The sequence below is a fragment of the Ranitomeya imitator genome, chromosome 3 (assembly GCF_032444005.1).
Source record: "Ranitomeya imitator isolate aRanImi1 chromosome 3, aRanImi1.pri, whole genome shotgun sequence".
Lineage (NCBI taxonomy): Eukaryota > Metazoa > Chordata > Amphibia > Anura > Dendrobatidae > Ranitomeya > Ranitomeya imitator.
Genome location: NC_091284.1, coordinates 101,149,370 through 101,170,766, shown reverse-complemented (window position 1 = coordinate 101,170,766; position 21,397 = coordinate 101,149,370). Strand labels below are relative to the sequence as shown.

At 45.9% G+C, this 21,397-nt stretch overlaps 1 protein-coding gene across 1 annotated transcript in view; it reads right to left on the bottom strand.

Annotated features, from left to right (window-relative positions):
* RSKR (ribosomal protein S6 kinase related) overlaps positions 1-21,397 on the bottom strand; it is a 45,864-nt gene that overhangs the window by 6,340 nt on the left and 18,127 nt on the right. Inside the window, exons 3-7 of the mRNA XM_069761229.1 lie at positions 4,479-4,562; positions 4,328-4,396; positions 3,424-3,493; positions 3,055-3,162; positions 1,595-1,635 (exon numbers count right to left, since the gene is read on the bottom strand). Of these exons, the coding sequence (XP_069617330.1) occupies positions 1,595-1,635; positions 3,055-3,162; positions 3,424-3,493; positions 4,328-4,396; positions 4,479-4,562 (372 nt within the window). The remainder of the gene's footprint in view (positions 1-1,594; positions 1,636-3,054; positions 3,163-3,423; positions 3,494-4,327; positions 4,397-4,478; positions 4,563-21,397) is intronic.

The window sequence follows — 21,397 nt, the reverse complement described above, 5'->3', positions numbered from 1 at the left end:
AAACACACCTCCAGGCTGTGTAAGGGCTATTTGACCAAGAAGGAGAGTGATGGGGTGCTACGCCAGATGACCTGGCCTCCACAGTCACCAGATCTGAACCCAATCGAGATGGTTTGGGGTGAGCTGGACCGCAGAGTGAAGGCAAAAGGGCCAACAAGTGCTAAGCATCTCTGGGAACTTCTTCAAGATTGTTGGAAGACCATTTCCGGTGACTACCTCTTGAAGCTCATCAAGAGAATGCCAAGAGTGTGCAAAGCAGTCATCAAAGCAAAAGGTGGCTACTTTGAAGAACCTAGAATATAAGACATATTTTCAGTTGTTTCACACTTTTTTGTTAAGTATATAATTCCACATGTGTTAATTTATAGTTTTGATGACTTCAGTGTGAATTTACAATTTTCAGTCATGAAAATACAGAAAAATCTTTAAATGAGAAGGTGTGTCCAAACTTTTGGTCTGTACTGTATGTTCTGATATTAGTGACCTAAAATGTCCCACATGTGTGTCTGACCCTTTTGTGGTCCGCCGGATTGTTACCCCAGATAACCCGCCACTAATGACTAACTATGTCCTGTTATTAAGCTCGGAATCTAAGTGTATTATCGAGAGGGACAGCCATTGCAGTAAGTCCTTTTATTACACAGTTGCCTCTTCACGGAGTAACACAATATTTCCCCTAGAGCACAAACCACAGCGTTTCCTGGCACAGCATGCCGCGATGGACTGGTGGCTGTGGAGATTGCATTTAGAGAGTTGGCCAGATTGGAAAATCCCTTTAATGAAATTGCATATGAGTTAGAGTGGTCCTAAGTTAAACTAAATTTCATTCTAAAATCCCGATGTACAGTATTTAGTGCCATAATATAAGCTATTTTATAATATACCTGTATTAAAATTTCCCTACAGTTCCCTAACTACACTTACTGCTTTTTTGGTTTTTTTTTTACCATATTTTCTGTGTGATTATGCTTCAATTGATTGTCTCAGTGCATCCTGAGATACTAAAACGAAGAGTCATCATAGGAGGGGGCAGAGGCTGTGGCTTTCTGAAACAAAGCAGTGACACCAATTTCAGGGACTGTGCTATTCCCTGCTGTGTCCCTCCCTGGGAGCTGCACACTGTGCGATCTACATAGTGACAGTGTGCACTCTGTTGTTGGCTCAGATCAGTAATAATCAGCCAGAAAAAGGCCGTTGTTAGAACACCCAGATTGCAGACGAGCGCCACAGCCACTAGTGACCTCACTGGTCTCCTGCATGCCTGGTATAATGACACCGCTCTGTTGCCGGCTCATTATTACTATTGTGAGCCGACAACAGATCGCACAGTTCACAGCTCGCGGAGAAGAACACAGCAGGGACAGAGTCATCACATAGGAAATAGAATAGCAGTTAGATAGTGTAGTTATGGAACGGTAGGGAATATTTAATTCAGGTATATTAGAAAATAGCTTAGAGTATGGCACCAAATAGATAGGGATTTAGAATTAAATTTAGTTTGACTGCGGACCACCCCTAAAAAAATTCGATGTGAGCACAATTAAGTAAAGTAGTATGGAGACAATAAATCTTTGGTGATAGTTTGTAATCTTACCTTAACATCTCTGTGTATGATTCCCAGATCATGAAGATACGCTGTAGAGAAAAGCACACAATTTAGTAGTTGCAGAAGTAAAAAATGGACTATTGCCTCGGGCCTCAATTTTCTTGCGGACACCAGAGTGGAACACGTAAACCTTCACTGACCTGAGACACCTTTAGGATGGTAAATTCCTGCTTATATTAGGAATTAGCAGAGACCATTGCAGGCCAGGTACATGTTAGGCCTGGGTCAGACACCCATATTTCACAATCTGTATACGGACCTCAATGCCCGGAACAAGTGTGTTTCTCCTATGCTTTTGAAGCTGTTGAGTTTGGATGTGTAGACAGAATGCGTATCGTGGTATAATATGGCCGTCTGATCCCTGCCCTAGTGCTCCACTTGTTTTATTTATTAAAGTTTTTTTCTATTTAACACTGGGAGGGTCGACAATTCCTCACTGATCTCAGGAATATGAGTCCCAAAGTACCCCGTCTGTCACATAGAAGTGAAAAGAACAGTGCTTGAGCATTAACCACCCCAGTTCCATTCACACTGGGGATTTTAGAACCCTTGTTCTCAGGATTAATGGTAAAATAAAACTGAAAAAAGTAAGAAAAACAAGTGTATATTCCACCACATTCCATATTACATAGATATTTACTTCTAGAAGTGCTCAGTGTCCTGCAAAATAATATTTGTGACTGTGGCTTTAGTATGTGCATGGACCCTTGAAGAGGGTTACCCCGGATCTCCCTCTCTACAGTTACAGCAATCAAAGCAAAAACGTGAGAGGTCAAAATTTAGGCTCAGGCTCACATGGACAAAAAATGCCACCATTTGCCCTTAATCTTTGGTGAACTCATTTGAAGTCCAGTAGTATATTTTAGAAAATATCGCAGCTGAATTATATATTTGGCGGAAATTACACCAGTGTAACTTTCTAAGCATGATAGTCCACTTCCCAGTGTTAGAAAAGAGCAGAAGATCAGTGCGTCAAAAATTGCACACTAATGAAAATGTTTCTGCAAATTGTGACATTTTATGAATCTAATGGTTGCAACATAAATGTATTTGTTCCACGACTTTAAGAGACCCCATCACCTGTCTAGTGTAGGACACTTTTTTGTGACTTTTACATAGAATTCACTCAGAAGTCATTTTTCAAGCCTAAAAAGGTTCACCACTTATGTTCTTCCTGACATTTAAAAGTTTTGGCATAAGTAGTAAAGTGGTGTAATAAATTGGAAGAAACATTGATACATTTTGCTCAGGCATTTACTACAATAAAGTGTTGTAATTTGAAAATTTTGGGGGGCACAATCACCGTCATAAAAATCCACCTCATTGTGTAATGCCATTTTTTCCTACAAGGCATAGGAAGGGAATCAATCCTTTTTCTAGCGGGCGCTGGACAATTACCAGTATTGTGCCCCCTTTACTACTTCCTATGTGCAGACTATAAAACTTACCTAAAACAGACACCAGTTCCGCAGCAAATAACCTTATAGTGTCTTCATCGATGTGCTTGGCAGACATCCATAAGGAATACAAGTCCCCGTAGCTACAGTAGTTGCACACTGTCACAAAGAGACAGAACGTCATGTCCCAAATCATTGTTGGAATATAGATTTGAAATGTTATTATTAATTACTACTGATTCATTTAATAAAATTAATTTTTGCTGTATTATATACGACATTGGGCACAAACTTTAGTAATTGCACTAATGCAAATACACAGAATTCTTCAGCGCTCTAAAGGGTAAAATTAACATGATTTATGAAATTAAACTGTAATTTTTTTTTTCTAATAGCCCAGACTGCAAATATGGCACTCACTGATGAAAAGATGGCGCTGTCCCTGCCAGCTCTCTCCAAGACACTGGATGAATGGATGCTTTACCTGCCTCTGGTACAAGAGACAAACTTGTTATCTCTGCTCCAAAGCGCAAAAGCAACAAAGTGTCAACCACAGAATCTTACAGAAATGCAGTAGAAATATTCAGCAACATAATACATACAAAAAATAATATATTATGTGTTCTTGGGTTTAGAAAATCCTATTATGACATTTTGGTATCACTATGGCATCACCCAAAGCGGACAGTCGCTACAAAGAGTATCTGTCGCTCTGGAGAACCCATTGTGTCCGTGCGTTATATGGATAGCCTATTGATTTCAATGGTAGCCAAGAAATGGAGGTGCAAGAAATGAGGCAACCTGCAAAATTGATTTTTTTTTCCCCAGGTTACCCTTCAAATAAAGGATTGCTAAAAGTGGCTACTCCATGTGGCTGTATTGTTTTTTTCTCTATAAATTGTGCCATTGTATTTTCCGTGTAGTGCTTAATTCCCCCCCACCCCCCCCCCCCCCCCACACACACACACACACACACACACAAAAAGAAGAATAGATTCTCAAAGTAAATATAGATAAAAACAAGGATATAGGGGTGATCACACATGATCACTACTGCTTCATTCAATCGCGGGACACAGAACCCACATTCTCGGTATCAATTGGAGTTCTAAAAATTAGACACCAATCGATTAAACTTTTATCTCCTATTCTGTGGGTTAATTGGATAATCCTTTTAATCTCTCAACCACATTATTTAGAGCCTTTTCTTCTAGAAATCAGTGGCGGTCACAGACTTCAGCAATGTGACCTTAATACTAAAATAGGATATTGTTTGATCTCCCATTCTATACTTAGTTCCCTCCACCCAGAGGAGCAGTCGTACCTGTATGCTGACCTCTTCTTTACATTGTTTCAGGGTGTTGCGTCGGAGAATCTCCCCTTTGGGTAATACCTGAGAATAACATAAGTTCGTGTATCAACCATGGACATCTAGGTGTCAAAACATTTGGAAAATGTGAAAATTGAAGTCTCACCTTTAAGGCAAAGATCTTTTGCTCGGTGCAGTTTAATACTTTGAGTACCGGACCAAGGGATCCTTTAGCAACACAACCTAAAATCTATAACACATGAAATATTGGTTATTTAATAGAAAGGAGTTACAAAACTTAATAGGTGGTTTGTGAGATTACCCCTATAAGTCATTTTTTTTTTTTTACGGATTATAGAAAACTCACAAAATTTTTCAATTACTTTCATTCATCATTTGCAGAGTTTTCATATGGAATATTTACGGTCCTTTTTTTGCACCAAATTCTTAAAAATGGCGCATATAGTTCGTGAAGTTTGCTCATAGTCAAAAAGTCACGCATTTCGCAAAATTGCATAAAAATTGAGCCAAATTATCTGGCACATATAAAATTACTCAAGGAGGGACATAGGAGTACATCTGAGACTGATATCGTGATTTTTGTTTTTAAAGTTGCAAATGAAGAATCAGACAAAACACATCTGGAAACCCGAATCTCTGCCCATAATAATAAATTTAAAAAACACACAAAAAAACAAGACAAAACACAGGAGGACACATAAAAGGATGAATGTTGCACAAACGAAAGAGGCTAAAAGCACCAAAAACTCAACAAAAAACAGGCACAAATGCAACAATAAATCGAGTTCTTTGTGTTTCAATTCCCTATTGTATATCAGTTTGCTGTCAGAGAGTGGGGATATTCTAGTTTACATCTCTAGCAGGGGTGGTGAGTAGAGATGAGCGAATTGCTTCGGATAATAGCTTATCCGAATAGCTATAGCACTTCCCGAATAGCTGCATCGGGAACCCGGATACCTGGAGCGCCCCCGATAATCAGCTGTTCGGCACCGCAGCTGTGTGACAGTCACAACACATGCATGGAGAGCCTGTGTGTTGTGACTGTCACACAGCCATGACACATGCAGCTGCGGAGCCGAACAGCTGATTATCAGGAGCACAAGGTATCTGGGTTCCCGATGCAGGTATTCGGTAAGCGCTATAGCTATTCTTATAAGCTATTATCCAAAGCTATTCAGTCATCCCTTGTGGTGGGCCTCCAGCCCCCGGGCTGTTTGTGGTCCTTTTATCCAGCTCCCGGCAGATTCTTGGGGACCGTAGTGCTTGGGCCAGCGAGCGCATTTTGCTGACCATAGGCCCATTAATTGCTCCAGAGACTATGAGCACACCTACGCAGTGTTCAGTACAAAATGCTACAGCGGGTGCACTGAAGATGCTGACGTATCTTGGAGTCAGCGCGCTCTGTGCTCCAGACCCACCGGTGACGATGACAGATGACAGCAGCGGTAGCCTCAGCCTGTCTTGTGATGTTTATATGTCCCCAGCCTTGCCTGTGATGCGTATTTGACCTTAGCCCCTCTTGTGATGCATATAAATATGCTCCAGCATCTCCTGTAATGTCTCTATGTCCCCAGCCTCGCCTGTGATGCATATTTGCCCCCAGCGTCTCCTGTGACGTCTATATGTCCCCAGCCACCCCTGCTGTGATGCATATAGACTGCTCAAAAAAATAAAGGGAACACTAAAATCCCACATCCTAGATATCACTGAAAAAAGTGGAAAATAAAACATAACTTTTAATACACTAAAGTCATTAAAAACAGGTCACCCAAGTGAATATATAAAACGAAGGGGCCACGTCTCAACGATGTATAATGGATTTAAGAGACAAATGAGCCCAAGACGGGATAAATAAATTTCCGACCGTAGTTTCGGAACTATTTTTTCTGAGACAGGGTTCAAAGAGGCTGTACCAAGATATATGAGAGACAGCAACAATCCCTATATACTCAGGCGCATATATAGACAAAAAACAGTTACTTAGCATGTACTGTAAGAGATGCTTACTATAACCTTTAAACAAAATAAAAGGAACAGTCTCACCAATTCCATCAGGCAGGTATAGGAGCGCCGGGTGTTCCTTTGTCAGATGAACAACCGGGTAGAGAAGAGATGACAGTCCCTATGTCAATCCCTATGGGGCTAACAGTAAGCTATCCCCAAAGCTCCTGCCCTTACAAGGGCAGTCCACAGCTACCCCTGTATACACATGCCCTGCACTCTCCCTATCTTGTCGTCCCAACGCGTTTCTTCCAAGCTCAAGTCATCAGGGGACTTGCTTGTATGAGGAGATGATGCTATGTGCTGGTAAAGGAGGGATAAAAAGTCCTGCCACCCTCTATGCTGTCCTGCTTTGTTATGACCAATTATTAGTGGGATCACCTGTATGACTCACACTCTCTATATAGATTTTTTGCTTTGTTACTAGATATCACTGAATGAAATATTCCAGTTGTAAATCTTTATTCATTACATAGTGGAATGTGTAGAGAACAATAAAACCTAAATATTATCAACGTAAATCACAACTAATATCCCACGGAGGTCTGGAGTTGGAATGATGCTCAAAATCAAAGTGGAAAATGAAGTTACAGGCTGATCCAACTTCAGTGGAAATGCCTCAAGCCAAGGAAATAATGCTCAGTAGTGTGTGGCCTCCACGTGCCTGTATGATCTCCCTACAATGTCTGGGTATGTTCCTGATGAGGCAGCAGATGGTCTCATGAGGGATCTCCTCCCAGACCTGGACTAAAGCATCCTCCAACTCCTGGAGAGTCTGTGGTGCAACGTGACGTTGATTGATGGTGCGAGACATGATGTCCCAGATGTGTTCAATTGGATTCAGGTCTGGGGAATGGGCGGGCCAGTCCATAGCTTCAATGCCTTCATCTTGCAGGAACTGCTGACACACTCTAGCCACATGAGGTCTGGCATTGTCCTACATTAGGAGGAACCCAGGGCCAACTGCACCAGCATATGGTCTAACAAGGGGTCTGAGGATCTCATCTCGGTACATAATGGCAGTCAGGCTACCTCTGGCAAGCACATGGAGGGCTGTTTGGCCCTCCAAAGAATTGCCACCCAACACCATTACTGACCCACTGCCAAACCTGTTATGATCTGGTGGTCAGGACGAATAGTAGACCTGGTAGTTAGAGCAACAGAAAAGACCTGATAGCACATAAATACAGGACAAGCTCTGGGAAGTGGAACCTCTGCTGACCACAATCCCTAATCCTATCACGCACACTAGAGATAGCTGTGGAGCGCTCCTATCATGACCTAGGCGCCTCGTCACAGCCTCAGAACTAGCTAGCCCTAGAGATAGGAAAAATAAGCCTATCTTGCCTCAGAGAAAATTCCCCAAAGGAAAAGGCAGCCCCCCACATATATTGACTGTGAGTAAGATGAAATCACAAACACAGAGATGAAATAGATTTAGCAAAGAGAGGCCCGACTTACTAAACAGACAGAAGATAGGAAAGGTCACTTTGCAGTCAGCACAAAACCCTAAAAAAGCCACACAGAGAGTGCAGGGAAAAATACCTTCCGCACCGACTAACGGAGCGGAGGCGCCCCTCTGCGTCCCAGAGCTTCCAGCAAGCAAGGCAAAATTCACATAAGCATGCTGGACAGAAAAAATAGCAAACAAGAAAAAAGCAAAGCGAAACTTAGCTTCAGCTGGAGGAAACAGGTAACCAGGAAGATCCAGGAGCGAACTAGACCAATGCTACAACATTGGCAGCTGGCATGGGGCAAAGATCTAAGTGGAGTTAAATAGAGCAGTCCACTAACGAATTAGCCTCGTCACCTGTGGAAGGAAACTCAGAAACACCCACAGGCATCAGAGAAAGTCCATGGACAGAACCAGCCGAAGTACCATTCATGACCACAGGAGGGTGCCCGAAAACAGAATTCACAACAGTACCCCCCCCTGGAGGAGGGGTCACCGAACCCTCACGAGAGCCCCCAGGCCGACCAGGATGAGCCAAATGAAAGGCCCGAACCAGATCGGCCGCATGAACATCAGAGGCAAAAATCCAGGAATTATCCTCCTGACCATAACCCTTCCACTTGACCAAGTACTGGAGTTTCCGTCTCGAAATACGAGAATGCAAAATCTTCTCCACCACATACTCCAACTCCCCCTCAACCAACACCGGAGCAGGAGGGTCAACGGATGGAACCACAGGCGCCACGTATCTCCGCAATAACGACCTATGGAACACATTATGGATGGCAAAAGAATCTGGAAGGGCCAAACGAAATGACACAGGATTGATAACCTCAGAAATTTTATACGGACCAATGAAACGAGGCTTAAACTTAGGAGAGGAAACCTTCATAGGAACGTAACGAGACGACAACCAAACTAAATCCCCAACACGATGTCGGGGACCCACACAGCGCCGCCGGTTAGCGAAACGTTGAGCCTTCTCCTAGGACAATGTCAAATTGTCCACCACATGAGTCCAAATCTGCTGCAACCTATTCACCACAGTATCTACACCAGGACAGTCCGAAGACTCAACCTGCCCTGAAGAGAAACGAGGATGGAAACCAGAATTGCAGAAAAACGGCGAAACCAAAGTAGCCGAGCTGGCCCGATTATTAAGGCAAACTCAGCCAATGGCAAAAAGGACACCCAATCATCCTGATCAGCAGAAACAAAGCATCTCAGATATGTTTCCAACGTCTGATTAGTTCGTTCGGTTTGGCCATTTGTCTGAGGATGGAAAGCCGAGGAAAAAGACAAATCAATGCCCATCCTAGCACAAAAGGATCGCCAAAACCTCGAAACAAACTGAGAACCTCTGTCCGATACGATGTTCTCCGGGATGCCATGTAAACGAACCACATGCTGGAAAAACAATGGCACCAAATCAGAGGAGGAAGGCAATTTAGACAAGGGTACCAAATGGACCATCTTAGAAAAGCGATCACAAACCACCCAAATGACCGACATCTTTTGAGAGACGGGGAGATCCGAAATAAAATCCATAGAAATATGCGTCCAGGGCCTCTTCGGGACCGGCAAGGGCAAAAGCAACCCACTAGCACGAGAACAGCAGGGCTTAGCCCGAGCACAAGTCCCACAGGACTGCACAAAAGAACGCACATCCCGTGACAAAGAAGGCCACCAAAAGGATCTAGCCACCAAATCTCTGGTACCAAAGATTCCAGGATGCCCAGCCAACACCGAACAATGAAGCTCAGAGATAAATCTGCTAGTCCATTTATCAGGGACAAACAGTTTCTCTGCTGGGCAATGGTCAGGTCTATCAGCCTGAAATTTTTGCAGCACCCGCCGCAAATCAGGGGAGATGGCAGACAAAATTATCCCCTCTTTGAGAATACCTGCCGGCTCAGAAACACCCGGAGAGTCAGGCACAAAACTCCTTGACAGGGCATCAGCCTTCACATTCTTAGAGCCCGGAAGGTACGAAACCACAAAATCAAAATGGGAGAAAAATAACGCCCATCGAGCCTGTCTCGGATTCAACCGTTTGGCAGACTCAAGATAAGTCAAATTTTTGTGATCTGTCAAGACCACCACGCGATGCTTGGCTCCTTCAAGCCAATGACGCCACTCCTCGAATGCCCACTACATGGCCAATAATTCTCGATTACCAACATCATAATTGCGCTCAGCAGGCGAAAACTTTCTAGAAAAGAAAGCACATGGCTTCATTCCCGAGCCATCAGAACTTCTTTGCGACAAAACAGCCCCTGCTCCAATCTCAGAGGCATCAACCTCAAACTGAAACGGGAGCGAAACATCTGGCTGGCACAACACAGGGGCAGAAGAAAAACGACGCTTCAATTCCTGAAAAGCATCCACGGCCGCAGAAGACCAATTGACCACATCAGCACCCTTCTTGGTCAATTCAGTAAACGGTTTAGCAACACTAGAAAAATTAGCGATGAAGCGACGATAAAAATTAGCAAAGCCCAGGAACTTTTGCAGGCTCTTCACAGATGTCGGCTGAGTCCAATCATGAATGGCCTGGACTTTAACAGGGTCCATCTCGACAGTAGAAGGGGAAAAAATGAACCCCAAAAATGAAACCTTCTGAACTCCAAAGAGACACTTTGACCCCTTCACAAACAAGGAATTAGCACGAAGGACCTGGAACACCATTCTGACCTGCTTTACATGAGACTCCCAATCATTCGAAAAGACCAAAATATCATCCAAATACACAATCAGGAATTTATCCAGGTACTCTCGGAAGATGTCATGTATGAAGGACTGAAATACTGATGGAGCATTGGAAAGCCCGAATGGCATCACCAGGTACTCAAAATGGCCCTTGGGCGTATTAAATGCTGTTTTCCATTCATCGCCCTGTTTAATACGCACAAGATTATACACCCCTCGAAGGTCTATCTTGGTAAACCAACTAGCCCCTTTAATACGAGCAAACAAGTCAGACAGCAACGGCAAAGGATACTGAAATTTGACAGTAATTTTATTAAGAAGGCGGTAATCAATACAAGTTCTCAAAGAACCATCCTTCTTGGCCACAAAAAAGAACCCTGCTCCCAACGGTGATGACGATGGGCGAATATGGCCTTTCTCCAAGGATTCCTTTATATAACTCCGCATAGCGGCGTGTTCTGGCACAGATAAATTGAACAATCGGCCCTTAGGAAACTTACTACCAGGAATCAAATTAATTGCACAATCGCAATCCCTATGAGGAGGTAGGGCACTGACTTTGGGCTCATCAAATACATCCTGATAATCCGACAAAAACTCCGGAACTTCAGAAGGAGTAGAAGACGAAATTGACAAAAATGGAACATCACCATGTACCCCCTGGCAACCCCAGCTGGACACAGACATAGATTTCCAGTCCAATACTGGATTATGGACATGTAGCCATGGTAACCCTAAAACGACCACATCATGCAGATTATGTAACACCAAAAAACGGATATCCTCCTGATGTGCAGGAGCCATGCACATGGTCAATTGGGTCTAGTACTGAGGCTTATTCTTGGCCAAAGGCGTAGCATCAATTCCTCTCAATGGAATAGGATGCTGCAAGGGCTCCAAGAAAAAACCACAGCGCCTAGCATACTCCAAGTCCATCAAATTCAGGGCAGCGCCTGAATCCACAAATGCCATAACAGAGTAGGAAGACAAAGAACAAATCAGAGTAACGGACAATAGAAATTTTGACTGTACTGTACCAATGGTGGCAGACCTAGCGAACCGCTTAGTGCGCTTAGGACAATCGGAGATAGTATAAGTGGAATCACCACAGCAAAAACACAGCCCATTCCGACGTCTGTGTTCCTGCCGTTCAGCTCTGGTCAAAGTCCTATCACACTGCATAGGCCCAGGCCCATGCTCAGATAGTATCGCCAAATGGTGCACAGTTTTACGCTCACGCAAGCGCCGATCGATCTGAATAGCCAAAGACATAGACTCATTCAGACCAGCAGGCATGGGAAATCCCACCATGACATCTTTAAGGGCTTCAGAGAGACCCTTTCTGAAGATTGCTGCCAGGGCACATTCATTCCACTGAGTGAGCACAGACCACTTTCTAAACTTCTGACAATATATCTCTGCTTCATCCTGACCCTGACACAGAGCCAGCAAGATATTCTCTGCCTGATCCACTGAATTAGGTTCGTCATAAAGCAATCCGAGCGCCAGGAAAAACGCATCCACATCACGCAATGCCGGATCTCCTGGCGCAAGGGAAAATGCCCAGTCTTGAGGGTCACCACATAACAAAGAAATAATGATCCTTACTTGTTGAGCAGGATCACCTGAGGAGCGAGGTTTCAAAGCTAGAAACAATTTACAATTATTTTTGAAATTCAAGAACTTAGATCTATCACCAAAAAATAAATCAGGAATTGGAATCCTAGGCTCTGACATCGGATTCTGAACCACAAAATCTTGAATGTTTTGTACCCTTGTAGTGAGATTATCCATCCAAGAGGACAGACCTTGAATGTCCATGTCTACACCTGTGTTCTGAACCACCCAGAGGTAAAGGGGAAAAGTGAGACAGAACACGCTGCAAAGAAAAAAAAAATGGTCTCAGAGCTTCACTTATCCCTCTATTGAGATGCATCAATACTTTTGGCCAGCTGTACTGTTATGATCTGGTGGTCAGGACAAATAGTAGACCTGGTAGTTAGAGCACCAGAAAAGACCTGATAGCACATAAATACAGGACAAGCTCTGGGAAGTGGAACCTCTGCTGACCGCAATCCCTAATCCTATCACGCACACTAGAGATAGCTGTGGAGCGCTCCTATCATGACCTAGGCGCCTCGTCACAGCCTCAGAACTAGCTAGCCCTAGAGATAGGAAAAATAAGCCTATCTTGCCTCAGAGAAAATTCCCCAAAGGAAAAGGCAGCCCCCCACATATATTGACTGTGAGTAAGATGAAATCACAAACACAGAGATGAAATAGATTTAGCAAAGAGAGGCCCGACTTACTAAACAGACAGAAGATAGGAAAGGTCACTTTGCAGTCAGCACAAAACCCTAAAAAAGCCACACAGAGAGTGCAGGGAAAAATACCTTCCGCACCGACTAACGGAGCGGAGGCGCCCCTCTGCGTCCCAGAGCTTCCAGCAAGCAAGGCAAAATTCACATAAGCATGCTGGACAGAAAAAATAGCAAACAAGAAAAAAGCAAAGCGAAACTTAGCTTCAGCTGGAGGAAACAGGTAACCAGGAAGATCCAGGAGCGAACTAGACCAATGCTACAACATTGGCAGCTGGCATGGGGCAAAGATCTAAGTGGAGTTAAATAGAGCAGTCCACTAACGAATTAGCCTCGTCACCTGTGGAAGGAAACTCAGAAACACCCACAGGCATCAGAGAAAGTCCATGGACAGAACCAGCCGAAGTACCATTCATGACCACAGGAGGGAGCCCGAAAACAGAATTCACAACACAAAACGGTCATGCTGAAGGATGTTGCAAGCAGCAGATGGCTCTCCACAGAGTCTCCAGACTCTGTCACATCTGTCACATGTGCTCAGTGTGAACCTGATTTCATCTGTGAAGAGCACAGGGCGCCAGTGGCGAATTTGCCAATCCTGGTGTTCTGTGGCAAATGCCAATCGTCCTGCACGGTGTTGGGCTGTGGGCCCAACCCCCATTTGTGGACGTCAGGCACTCAGACCATCCTCATGGAGTCGGTTTCTAACCGTTTGTGCAGACACATGCACATTTGTGGCCTGTTAGAGGTCATTTTGCAGGGCCCTGGCAGGGCTCCTCCTGTTCCTCCTTGCACTAAGGCTGAGTTAGCGGTCCTGCTGTTGGGTTGTTGCTCTCCTACGGCCCCCTCCACTTCTGGTATACTGGCCTGTCTCCTGGCAGCACCTCCAGCCTCTGGCCACTACACTGACAGATACGGCAAACCTTCTTGCCACAGCTCGCATTGATGTGCCATCCTGGATGAGCTGCACTACCTGAGCTGCTAGTGTGGGTTGTAGAGTCCGTCTCATGCTACCACGAGTGTGAAAGCACAACCAACATTCAAAAACATCTGCCAGAAAGCATTGGTACTGAGATGTGGTCTGTGGTCCCCACCTGCAGAACCACTCCTTTATTGAGTGTGTCTTGATAATTGCCAATAATTTTCTTCTGCTGTCTATTCCATTTGCATAACAGCATGTGAAATTGATTGTCAATCTGTGTTGCTTCCTAAGTGGACAGTTTGATTTCACAGAAGTTTGATTTACTTGGAGTTATACTCTGTTTAAGTGTTCCCTTTATTTTTTTGAGCAGTGTATGTCCCCGTGTCTACTGTATGCGTACATGCCCCCAGCCCCTCCTGTGATGCATATATACCTCCAGCCCCTCCTGTGATGCATATATACCTCCAGCCCCTGCTGTGATGCATATATACCTCCAGCCCCTCCTGTGATGCATATATGCCCCCCAGACCCCCCTGTGATGCGTACATGGCCCCCCAGTGTCCCCTGTGATGCGTACATGCCCCCAGCCCCTCATGTGATGTGTATATACCCCAGCCCCTCCTGTGACGCATATATACCCCCAGTGTCTCCTGTGATGCATATATACCCCCAGCCCCTCCTGTGATACATATATGCCCCCCAATGTCTCCTGTGATGCGTACATGCCCCCAGCCCCTCCTGTGATGCATCTATACCTCCAGCCCCTCCTGTGATGTGTATATTCCCCCAGCCCCTCCTGTGATGCATATATGCCCCCCAGTGTCTCCTGTGATGCGTACATGCCCCCAGTCCCTCCTGTGATGTGTATATACCCCCAGCCCCTCCTGTGATGCATATATGCCCCCCAGCCCCTCCTGTGATGCGTACATGCCCCCAGCCCCTCCTGTGATGCATCTATACCTCCAGCCCCTCCTGTGATGCGTATATACCCCCAGCCCCTCCTGTGATGCGTATATACCCCCAGCCCCTCCTGTGATGCATATATGCCCCCCAGTGTCTCCTGTGATGCGTACATGCCCCCAGCCCCTCCTGTGATGTGTACATACCCTCAGCCCCTCCTGTGATGTGTACATGCCCCCAGCCCCTCCTGTGATGTGTACATACCCTCAGCCCCTCCTGTGATGCATATATACCCCCAGCCCCTCCTGTGATGCATCTATACCTCCAGCCCCTCCTGTGATGCGTATATACCCCCAGCCCCTCCTGTGATGCGTATATACCCCCAGCCCCTCCTGTGATGCGTATATACCCCCAGCCCCTCCTGTGATGCATATATGCCCCCCAGTGTCTCCTGTGATGCGTACATGCCCCCAGCCCCTCCTGTGATGTGTACATACCCTCAGCCCCTCCTGTGATGCATATATACCCCCAGCCCCTCCTGTGATGCATCTATACCTCCAGCCCCTCCTGTGATGTGTATATGCCCCCAGCCCCTCCTGTGATGCATATATGCCCCCATCGTCTCCTGTGACTTATATGCCTCTGACATCACATTAAGAGTGAGTTAATTGTTAGACCAAATACAGCAGAATAAATATCAAAAAGATATTTTTTTTACAGCCAACGAATGATGGTAGAAATATGTAAATGGATCCAGGCAAAAAAAAAAATGTTCCTCACCTCTGATCTATAGGCTGAAAACCTACTTTGGTCAATAGACTAAAGGGATGATACTGTAACACCTGCACTGGGAACTGTTAGGGCAGCTACTGGTATACTGGGATTTACAGACACTAAGAAGAGCTTTGCAGCTGCTGTTATACCAGGACCTACAGACATTAGCAGATTTTCCTCTGAGCTGCAGTGGACTACAATTCCCAAGGACCCCTGGACTACAATTCCCAGGGATCCTTGTTTGAGTCAGATGACACAGCTTGGATTGGAGGAGGAGGGACTTGGAGGCAGGAGCTGGGGAGAAAGTGAAACTAAGAATACACAGGAAGAAAAGAGCGTGGTATCTTGTTGGGAGAGACGGAGCACGGGGGACTGGCCTGGCCCCATGCTGCAGGGTTGCTGTCCTCCCGGATATACTCGTGTTGCTGGAGAGAGTGCGACTTTGTGTTACCCTCTGGAGCAAGTTGCATCAAAAACTTGGAGATTTCTGCCTGCACTCCCACCGTATAAAGGACTGAATCCGGCCGCCCCCAGCTGGTGTCCAGAGAACCATCCGACTGTTAGAGACGTGCCGTGAGTGACTTTCTGAGACTTGTGGTCCTACCAGCGTTATTTACAGTGAGTACATTACAGCTCAGACTATTGCCAGTTATATTCGTCTAAGTGCACCAACTGTTTTAATTTGCGCGCCTGCATCCGCGGCAACTGGGCCCCAACGTTTGGACTGAGTTAAACTAGAAGAAACAAACAAAAAACCCTACTACGTTATACTTGCAGGGTTGAAGTAGAATTAGAGTGAGATGTGTATATGACCTTGACAGAGCACAGTTATTTGTATTTCATGTTATTCTTTTAAATCCATCTAATTTATGCTGCATAGCAATAAACCTGTTAAACTGTTTTACTCCTGATCCCTGTGAGTGTGTACTGAGAGTGGCAGGGGTTTCCCGAATCAGCCCCTGGCAGAAGATAATAGCCCTTCTGCAGTCCCAGAGAGAGAACTCCAATCAAGATTCGGGTGGAGGCACTGCGCCCTGGAGAGGTGAGACCCCCCCATAACACCCAGTGTACCGTGGTAGCCCTAAAGGGGTGTTACAGTGGAGGCACTGCTGAGATCTAGAACTAACACAGGAGTATTTACTATGGAGACTTTAACAGAACAAGAAGTGTATTTATGGTGTGAAGAGATGGATGTTCCCGCCAAACAAAGCTTTGCAGTGAGTGGTGAGCTCTGTGATGTGTCTGATGAAGAGATACTGGAAATAGTTAACCGACTCACTGAACTTGCCCACCCTAAAGTGGTTGATCGCCGGAAGGAAAAGGGGGGACAGTTACCCACAGCCCTGATTTCAACCGGGCAGATCTTGAGGAAAGAATACTTCCCCTCTATGGTAGTTGTGTCTTCAGAGTATGGTCGACAATGGCAGATCACTTGGCCTACTGAGTCCGAAGTTGAGACCCGGCAACAGGAATCAACCACTCAGCCTAGAAAGACTAGTATATCTCCACCTTCTACTCCACCTAGATTCCGTCCTGAAGAGACAGCGGCCCCTGCTGATGTGCTTATGACAGCTATGGAAAAGTTAGTCAGTCAGTTTGCCAAGATGCAGCCAGAAGGGAACTACCGTCGTCTAAGAATTTTCTCGGGTGCCCTCCCCACCCCTACTGGAGAAGAAGGATATGATACTTGGAGGGATGTCACTTTACAGTGCCTAGAAGAGTGGCAGTGCACTGATGCTGTAAAGAGGCAGAGAATAGTAGAGAGCTTGAAGGGTACTGCTATGGAGGTAGTGCAGGCTGCTTGGCGAAGCAAGCCTCTGGCAACTTATCAAGATTATATGAATGCTTTAGAAGATGCTTTTGGATCCCCTGAAGATGCTACTGATCTACTCTTTAAACTCCGTACCACCTACCAACAGCCAGATGAGAAGATGTCCGACTATTTATACCGACTAGATAAGCTGGTTCATAGAATAGTAGCTAAAGGTGGCATCAGCCCTCAAGAAGTTGATCAGTGTCGCCTGGAACAAGTACTCAGAGGAGCTCTCACTCATGATCCAATTGCCCAGCGGATGAGGTCTTGTGATAGAGAGAAGATTCCTGGATCTTTTCATGAGTTGCTTAAGGAAGTTCGGAAGGAGGAGGTTATTTTGGCCGCAAGAGAGAAGGCATCCCCTCGGGTGACTACTGTTGCCTTGAAGCCAGAAGCCGAATGCCGACACATAGAACTATTGAAAGTCATCGAGAAACAGGGGGAGCAGATTACACAACTGTTAAGTGCTCAGGCCAAGACAATACAGCGACTTCAAAGTGTTGCGGAGGTAGCCGAGCAGAAAACACTAGTTTCAGGAAGAGAGAAAGAAGATCTCGCTAGAGTGGAGAGTAGGAAACCAGAAGGGTGCTTCGTCTGTGGGAGTCCAGGCCATATAGCTCGTCAGTGTCCAAAGAGGTGGAGCTCAAAGAACTCTTCACAGCTTCCCCATCACCCTCAGAGGCAGTCGGGAAAGGGGGCCAGTAGAACCCCATACTGAGCCCCCATCAGCAACTAGGACCTACTCTACCGCCCCATCTAATAGTGCATCATCGAAAACCCTGCCTGAAGGTTTAGTGGGACCATCCCCACATGTCCCCGCATATATCAATGGTCAACCTTGCACAGTATTACTGGATAGCGGGTCTCAAGTATCTATCATCTTTGAAGGATGGTATAAGAGATATTTATCCAAAGTGCCTCTGAAACCGTTGTCTGGACTCGTGGTGTGGGGACTGAGTGAGCACAGCTACCCCTACAGAGGATACGTGTCCGTGACGCTACGATTCTCAGAGACTGTTGTTGGAGTGGATAAAGAGATACCCATCATAGCGTTAATCTGCCCAGAGGCCGAGGCAGATGAGAGACAAACACCTGTCATAGTGGGAACAAATGCCAACATCTTCCGTACGTTAGCTCAGTGGTGTCGGGAAGTTGGGGGAGAAAATTACTCGCAGACCCTATCCATCCACCCAGTCTGCCTGGAGGCCTATGTGAGAACGGAGGAGGAGAAGAGGGAACTACGGCCTGAAAGCTTTGACCCTTGTTTTGAAGGAAGCGAGCTAAAAGGAGAAGAGAGGGGGTTGGTCATTGATGGCCTGATGATGCGAGGTGCAGTTTTTTCTCTAGGTGAATGGGACATGGGCCTCGCTCATGGAGTGGAGCATCGCATTCGGTTGAAGGATCAAAAGCCTTTTCGAGAGAGGTCCCGAAGATTGGCTCCAGCAGATATCGAAGATGTCAGGCAGCATCTACGCGGTATGTTAGACACAGGAGTCATCATAGAATCTAGTAGCCCTTATGCTTCCCCCATTGTGATAGCTCGAAAGAAAAATGGAGCTATTCGGATGTGTGTGGATTATCGAACCTTGAATAAGCGTACGATCCCCGACCAGTACACTGTGCCCAGAATCGATGAAGCTTTGGATTGCTTGCAAGGGAGCCAATGGTTTTCTGTGTTAGATCTCCGGAGTGGCTACTATCAGATACCCATGTCAAAAGAAGATCAAGAGAAGACTGCTTTTATCTGCCCCATTGGGTTCTTCGAGTTTCAGAGACTGCCTCAAGGACTGACAGGTGCTCCGGCCACTTTTCAGAGATGTATGGACAAAGTAGTGGGGGACATGCACTTACGTGAGGTCCTGGTTTATCTCGATGATCTAATTGTTTTTGGGAAGACTCTGGAAGAACACAACCAGCGGTTGTTCAAGGTGCTGGATCGGTTGAAGGAGGCTGGGTTGAAGTTGTCCCTTGATAAGTGCCGGATTTGCCAGACGACTGTGAAATATGTGGGGCACATAGTCAGCAGAGAAGGAATTTCCACCGACCCCGCCAAAGTGGAGGCTGTTGTAAACTGGCCAAAACCCACCAAACTGAAGGAGCTTAGGTCCTTTTTAGGATTTTGCGGATACTACCGAAGATTTGTACCCCAGTACTCTCGGATTGCGAAGCCATTAACTGCCCTTACTCAGGGGTATCCCCCTTCCGGGAGGACAGCCCATTCCTCAAGGTCAGGAAAGAAGGTCTACTTCAAAGTTAACGAACTTTTTGGGGATAGATGGACACCGGCATGCGATGAGGCATTCAGGAAATTGAAGTCATGCTTGACCCAAACCCCAGTGTTGGCCTATGCAGACCCCAGCAAACCATATGTGTTACATGTAGATGCTTCTCTTGACGGGCTAGGAGGGATTCTTTATCAAGACCATGAAGGCTGTCTGCGTCCCGTCTACTACATTAGTCGAGGATTGACTCCCAGTGAACGAAACTACCCAGCCCACAAACTGGAGTTTCTGGCCTTGAAATGGGCTGTAGTGGACACGCTGCATGACTACCTCTATGGGGTACCCTTTGTGGTTCATACCGACAACAATCCATTAACCTACGTGAGAACCACGGCAAAACTGGATGCCACGGGGTACCGGTGGCTTGCCGCACTCTCTTTGTACGATTTCAGCTTAAAATATCGACCGGGGATCAGTAACATCGATGCAGACACACTCTCTCGCCTGCCTAGGGAACCCTTAAATGAAGAAGAAGGAGGATGGATAGAGGTCCCTGCCCCTGAGTTGAAGACTCTGTGCCATAGACATCAAACTAATGCTCTCCCTATGCAGGGTTGTGCTGAATTCCTAGGAGTATCCAGTGAAGCGCTCCCGTTGTTGTACTGCCAAGTGACAAATGTAACCCCAGACTTTCTCCCTCAACTGACTCGTAATCAAGTCCAAAAGGCGCAGCAGGATGATCGATCAGTGGGGGTGATCCGATGGTGGGTTAAGATGGGCTGGAGGCCCGAAAAGAATGCATTACGAACAGAGGAATCTGTCCTGCTGACGCGGCAGCTAGGGTCTCTGGTAGTAAGAAATGGACTACTATACTGGGAGGCAAAGCGCCAGAAGGAAGGAGTCCACCGACAGCTGGTGTTACCCACCCGATTCCGGAGGATGGTCATGAAGTCCCTGCATGATGACCATGGACATCTTGGCATCGAAAAGACCACGAGTCTTGTGGCTGACCGATTTTACTGGCCTCGGATGGAAGCGGATATTGAAGACTACTGCAAATCATGCTCCCGATGTGTGTTGAGAAAAACCTTGCCTTTGAGAACAGCCCCCCTTGTGAACATTACCAGTGATGGCTCACTTGAGCTAGTGTGCATTGATTTCCTCTCCATCGAGCCTGATGAAAGCAATGTCAGTAATGTGTTAGTGGTCACTGACCATTTCACCCGATATGCCCAAGCCTACCCCACCAAAGATCAAAGGGCAACTACTGTAGCAAAAACACTATGGGAAAAGTTCTTCGTGCATTATGGGCTGCCTGCCCGCATCCATACCGATCAAGGAAGAGATTTCGAAAGTAGACTAATCAAGGAGCTATGCGCTATCTGTGGGATCAAGAAATCCAGAACCACCCCGTATCACCCCCAAGGGGACCCTCAACCTGAGAGGTTCAACCGTACCCTTCTGAACATGTTAGGCACTTTGGATCCCAGGAAGAAAGGACAATGGAGCAGGCATGTGAGTCAGTTGGTTCATGCCTACAATTGCACCACAAATGAGTCAACGGGATACTCGCCCTATTTTCTCATGTTTGGAAGAAAAGCTCGGCTACCAGTGGATATTAGTTTTGGGACATCCTTTGAAAATTCTAATGGGAAGATATTTAAAATATGTGTCCCAGCTAAAAGAAGATTTGGAAAAAGCGTACAGATTGGCAGAGCAGGCCTCTGGTCGGTCAGGGAAGCGCAATAAGACTCGCTACGACTGTAGAGTTCGGGAACAAGTTTTACTGCCTGGAGATAGAGTTCTTATCCAACTTCTAGGTCTTCCTGGGAAGCATAAGCTTGCTGATCGGTGGTGTACTGACCCTTATGTAACATAGTAACATAGTAACATAGTTAGTAAGGCCGAAAAAAGACATTTGTCCATCCAGTTCAGCCTATATTCCATCATAA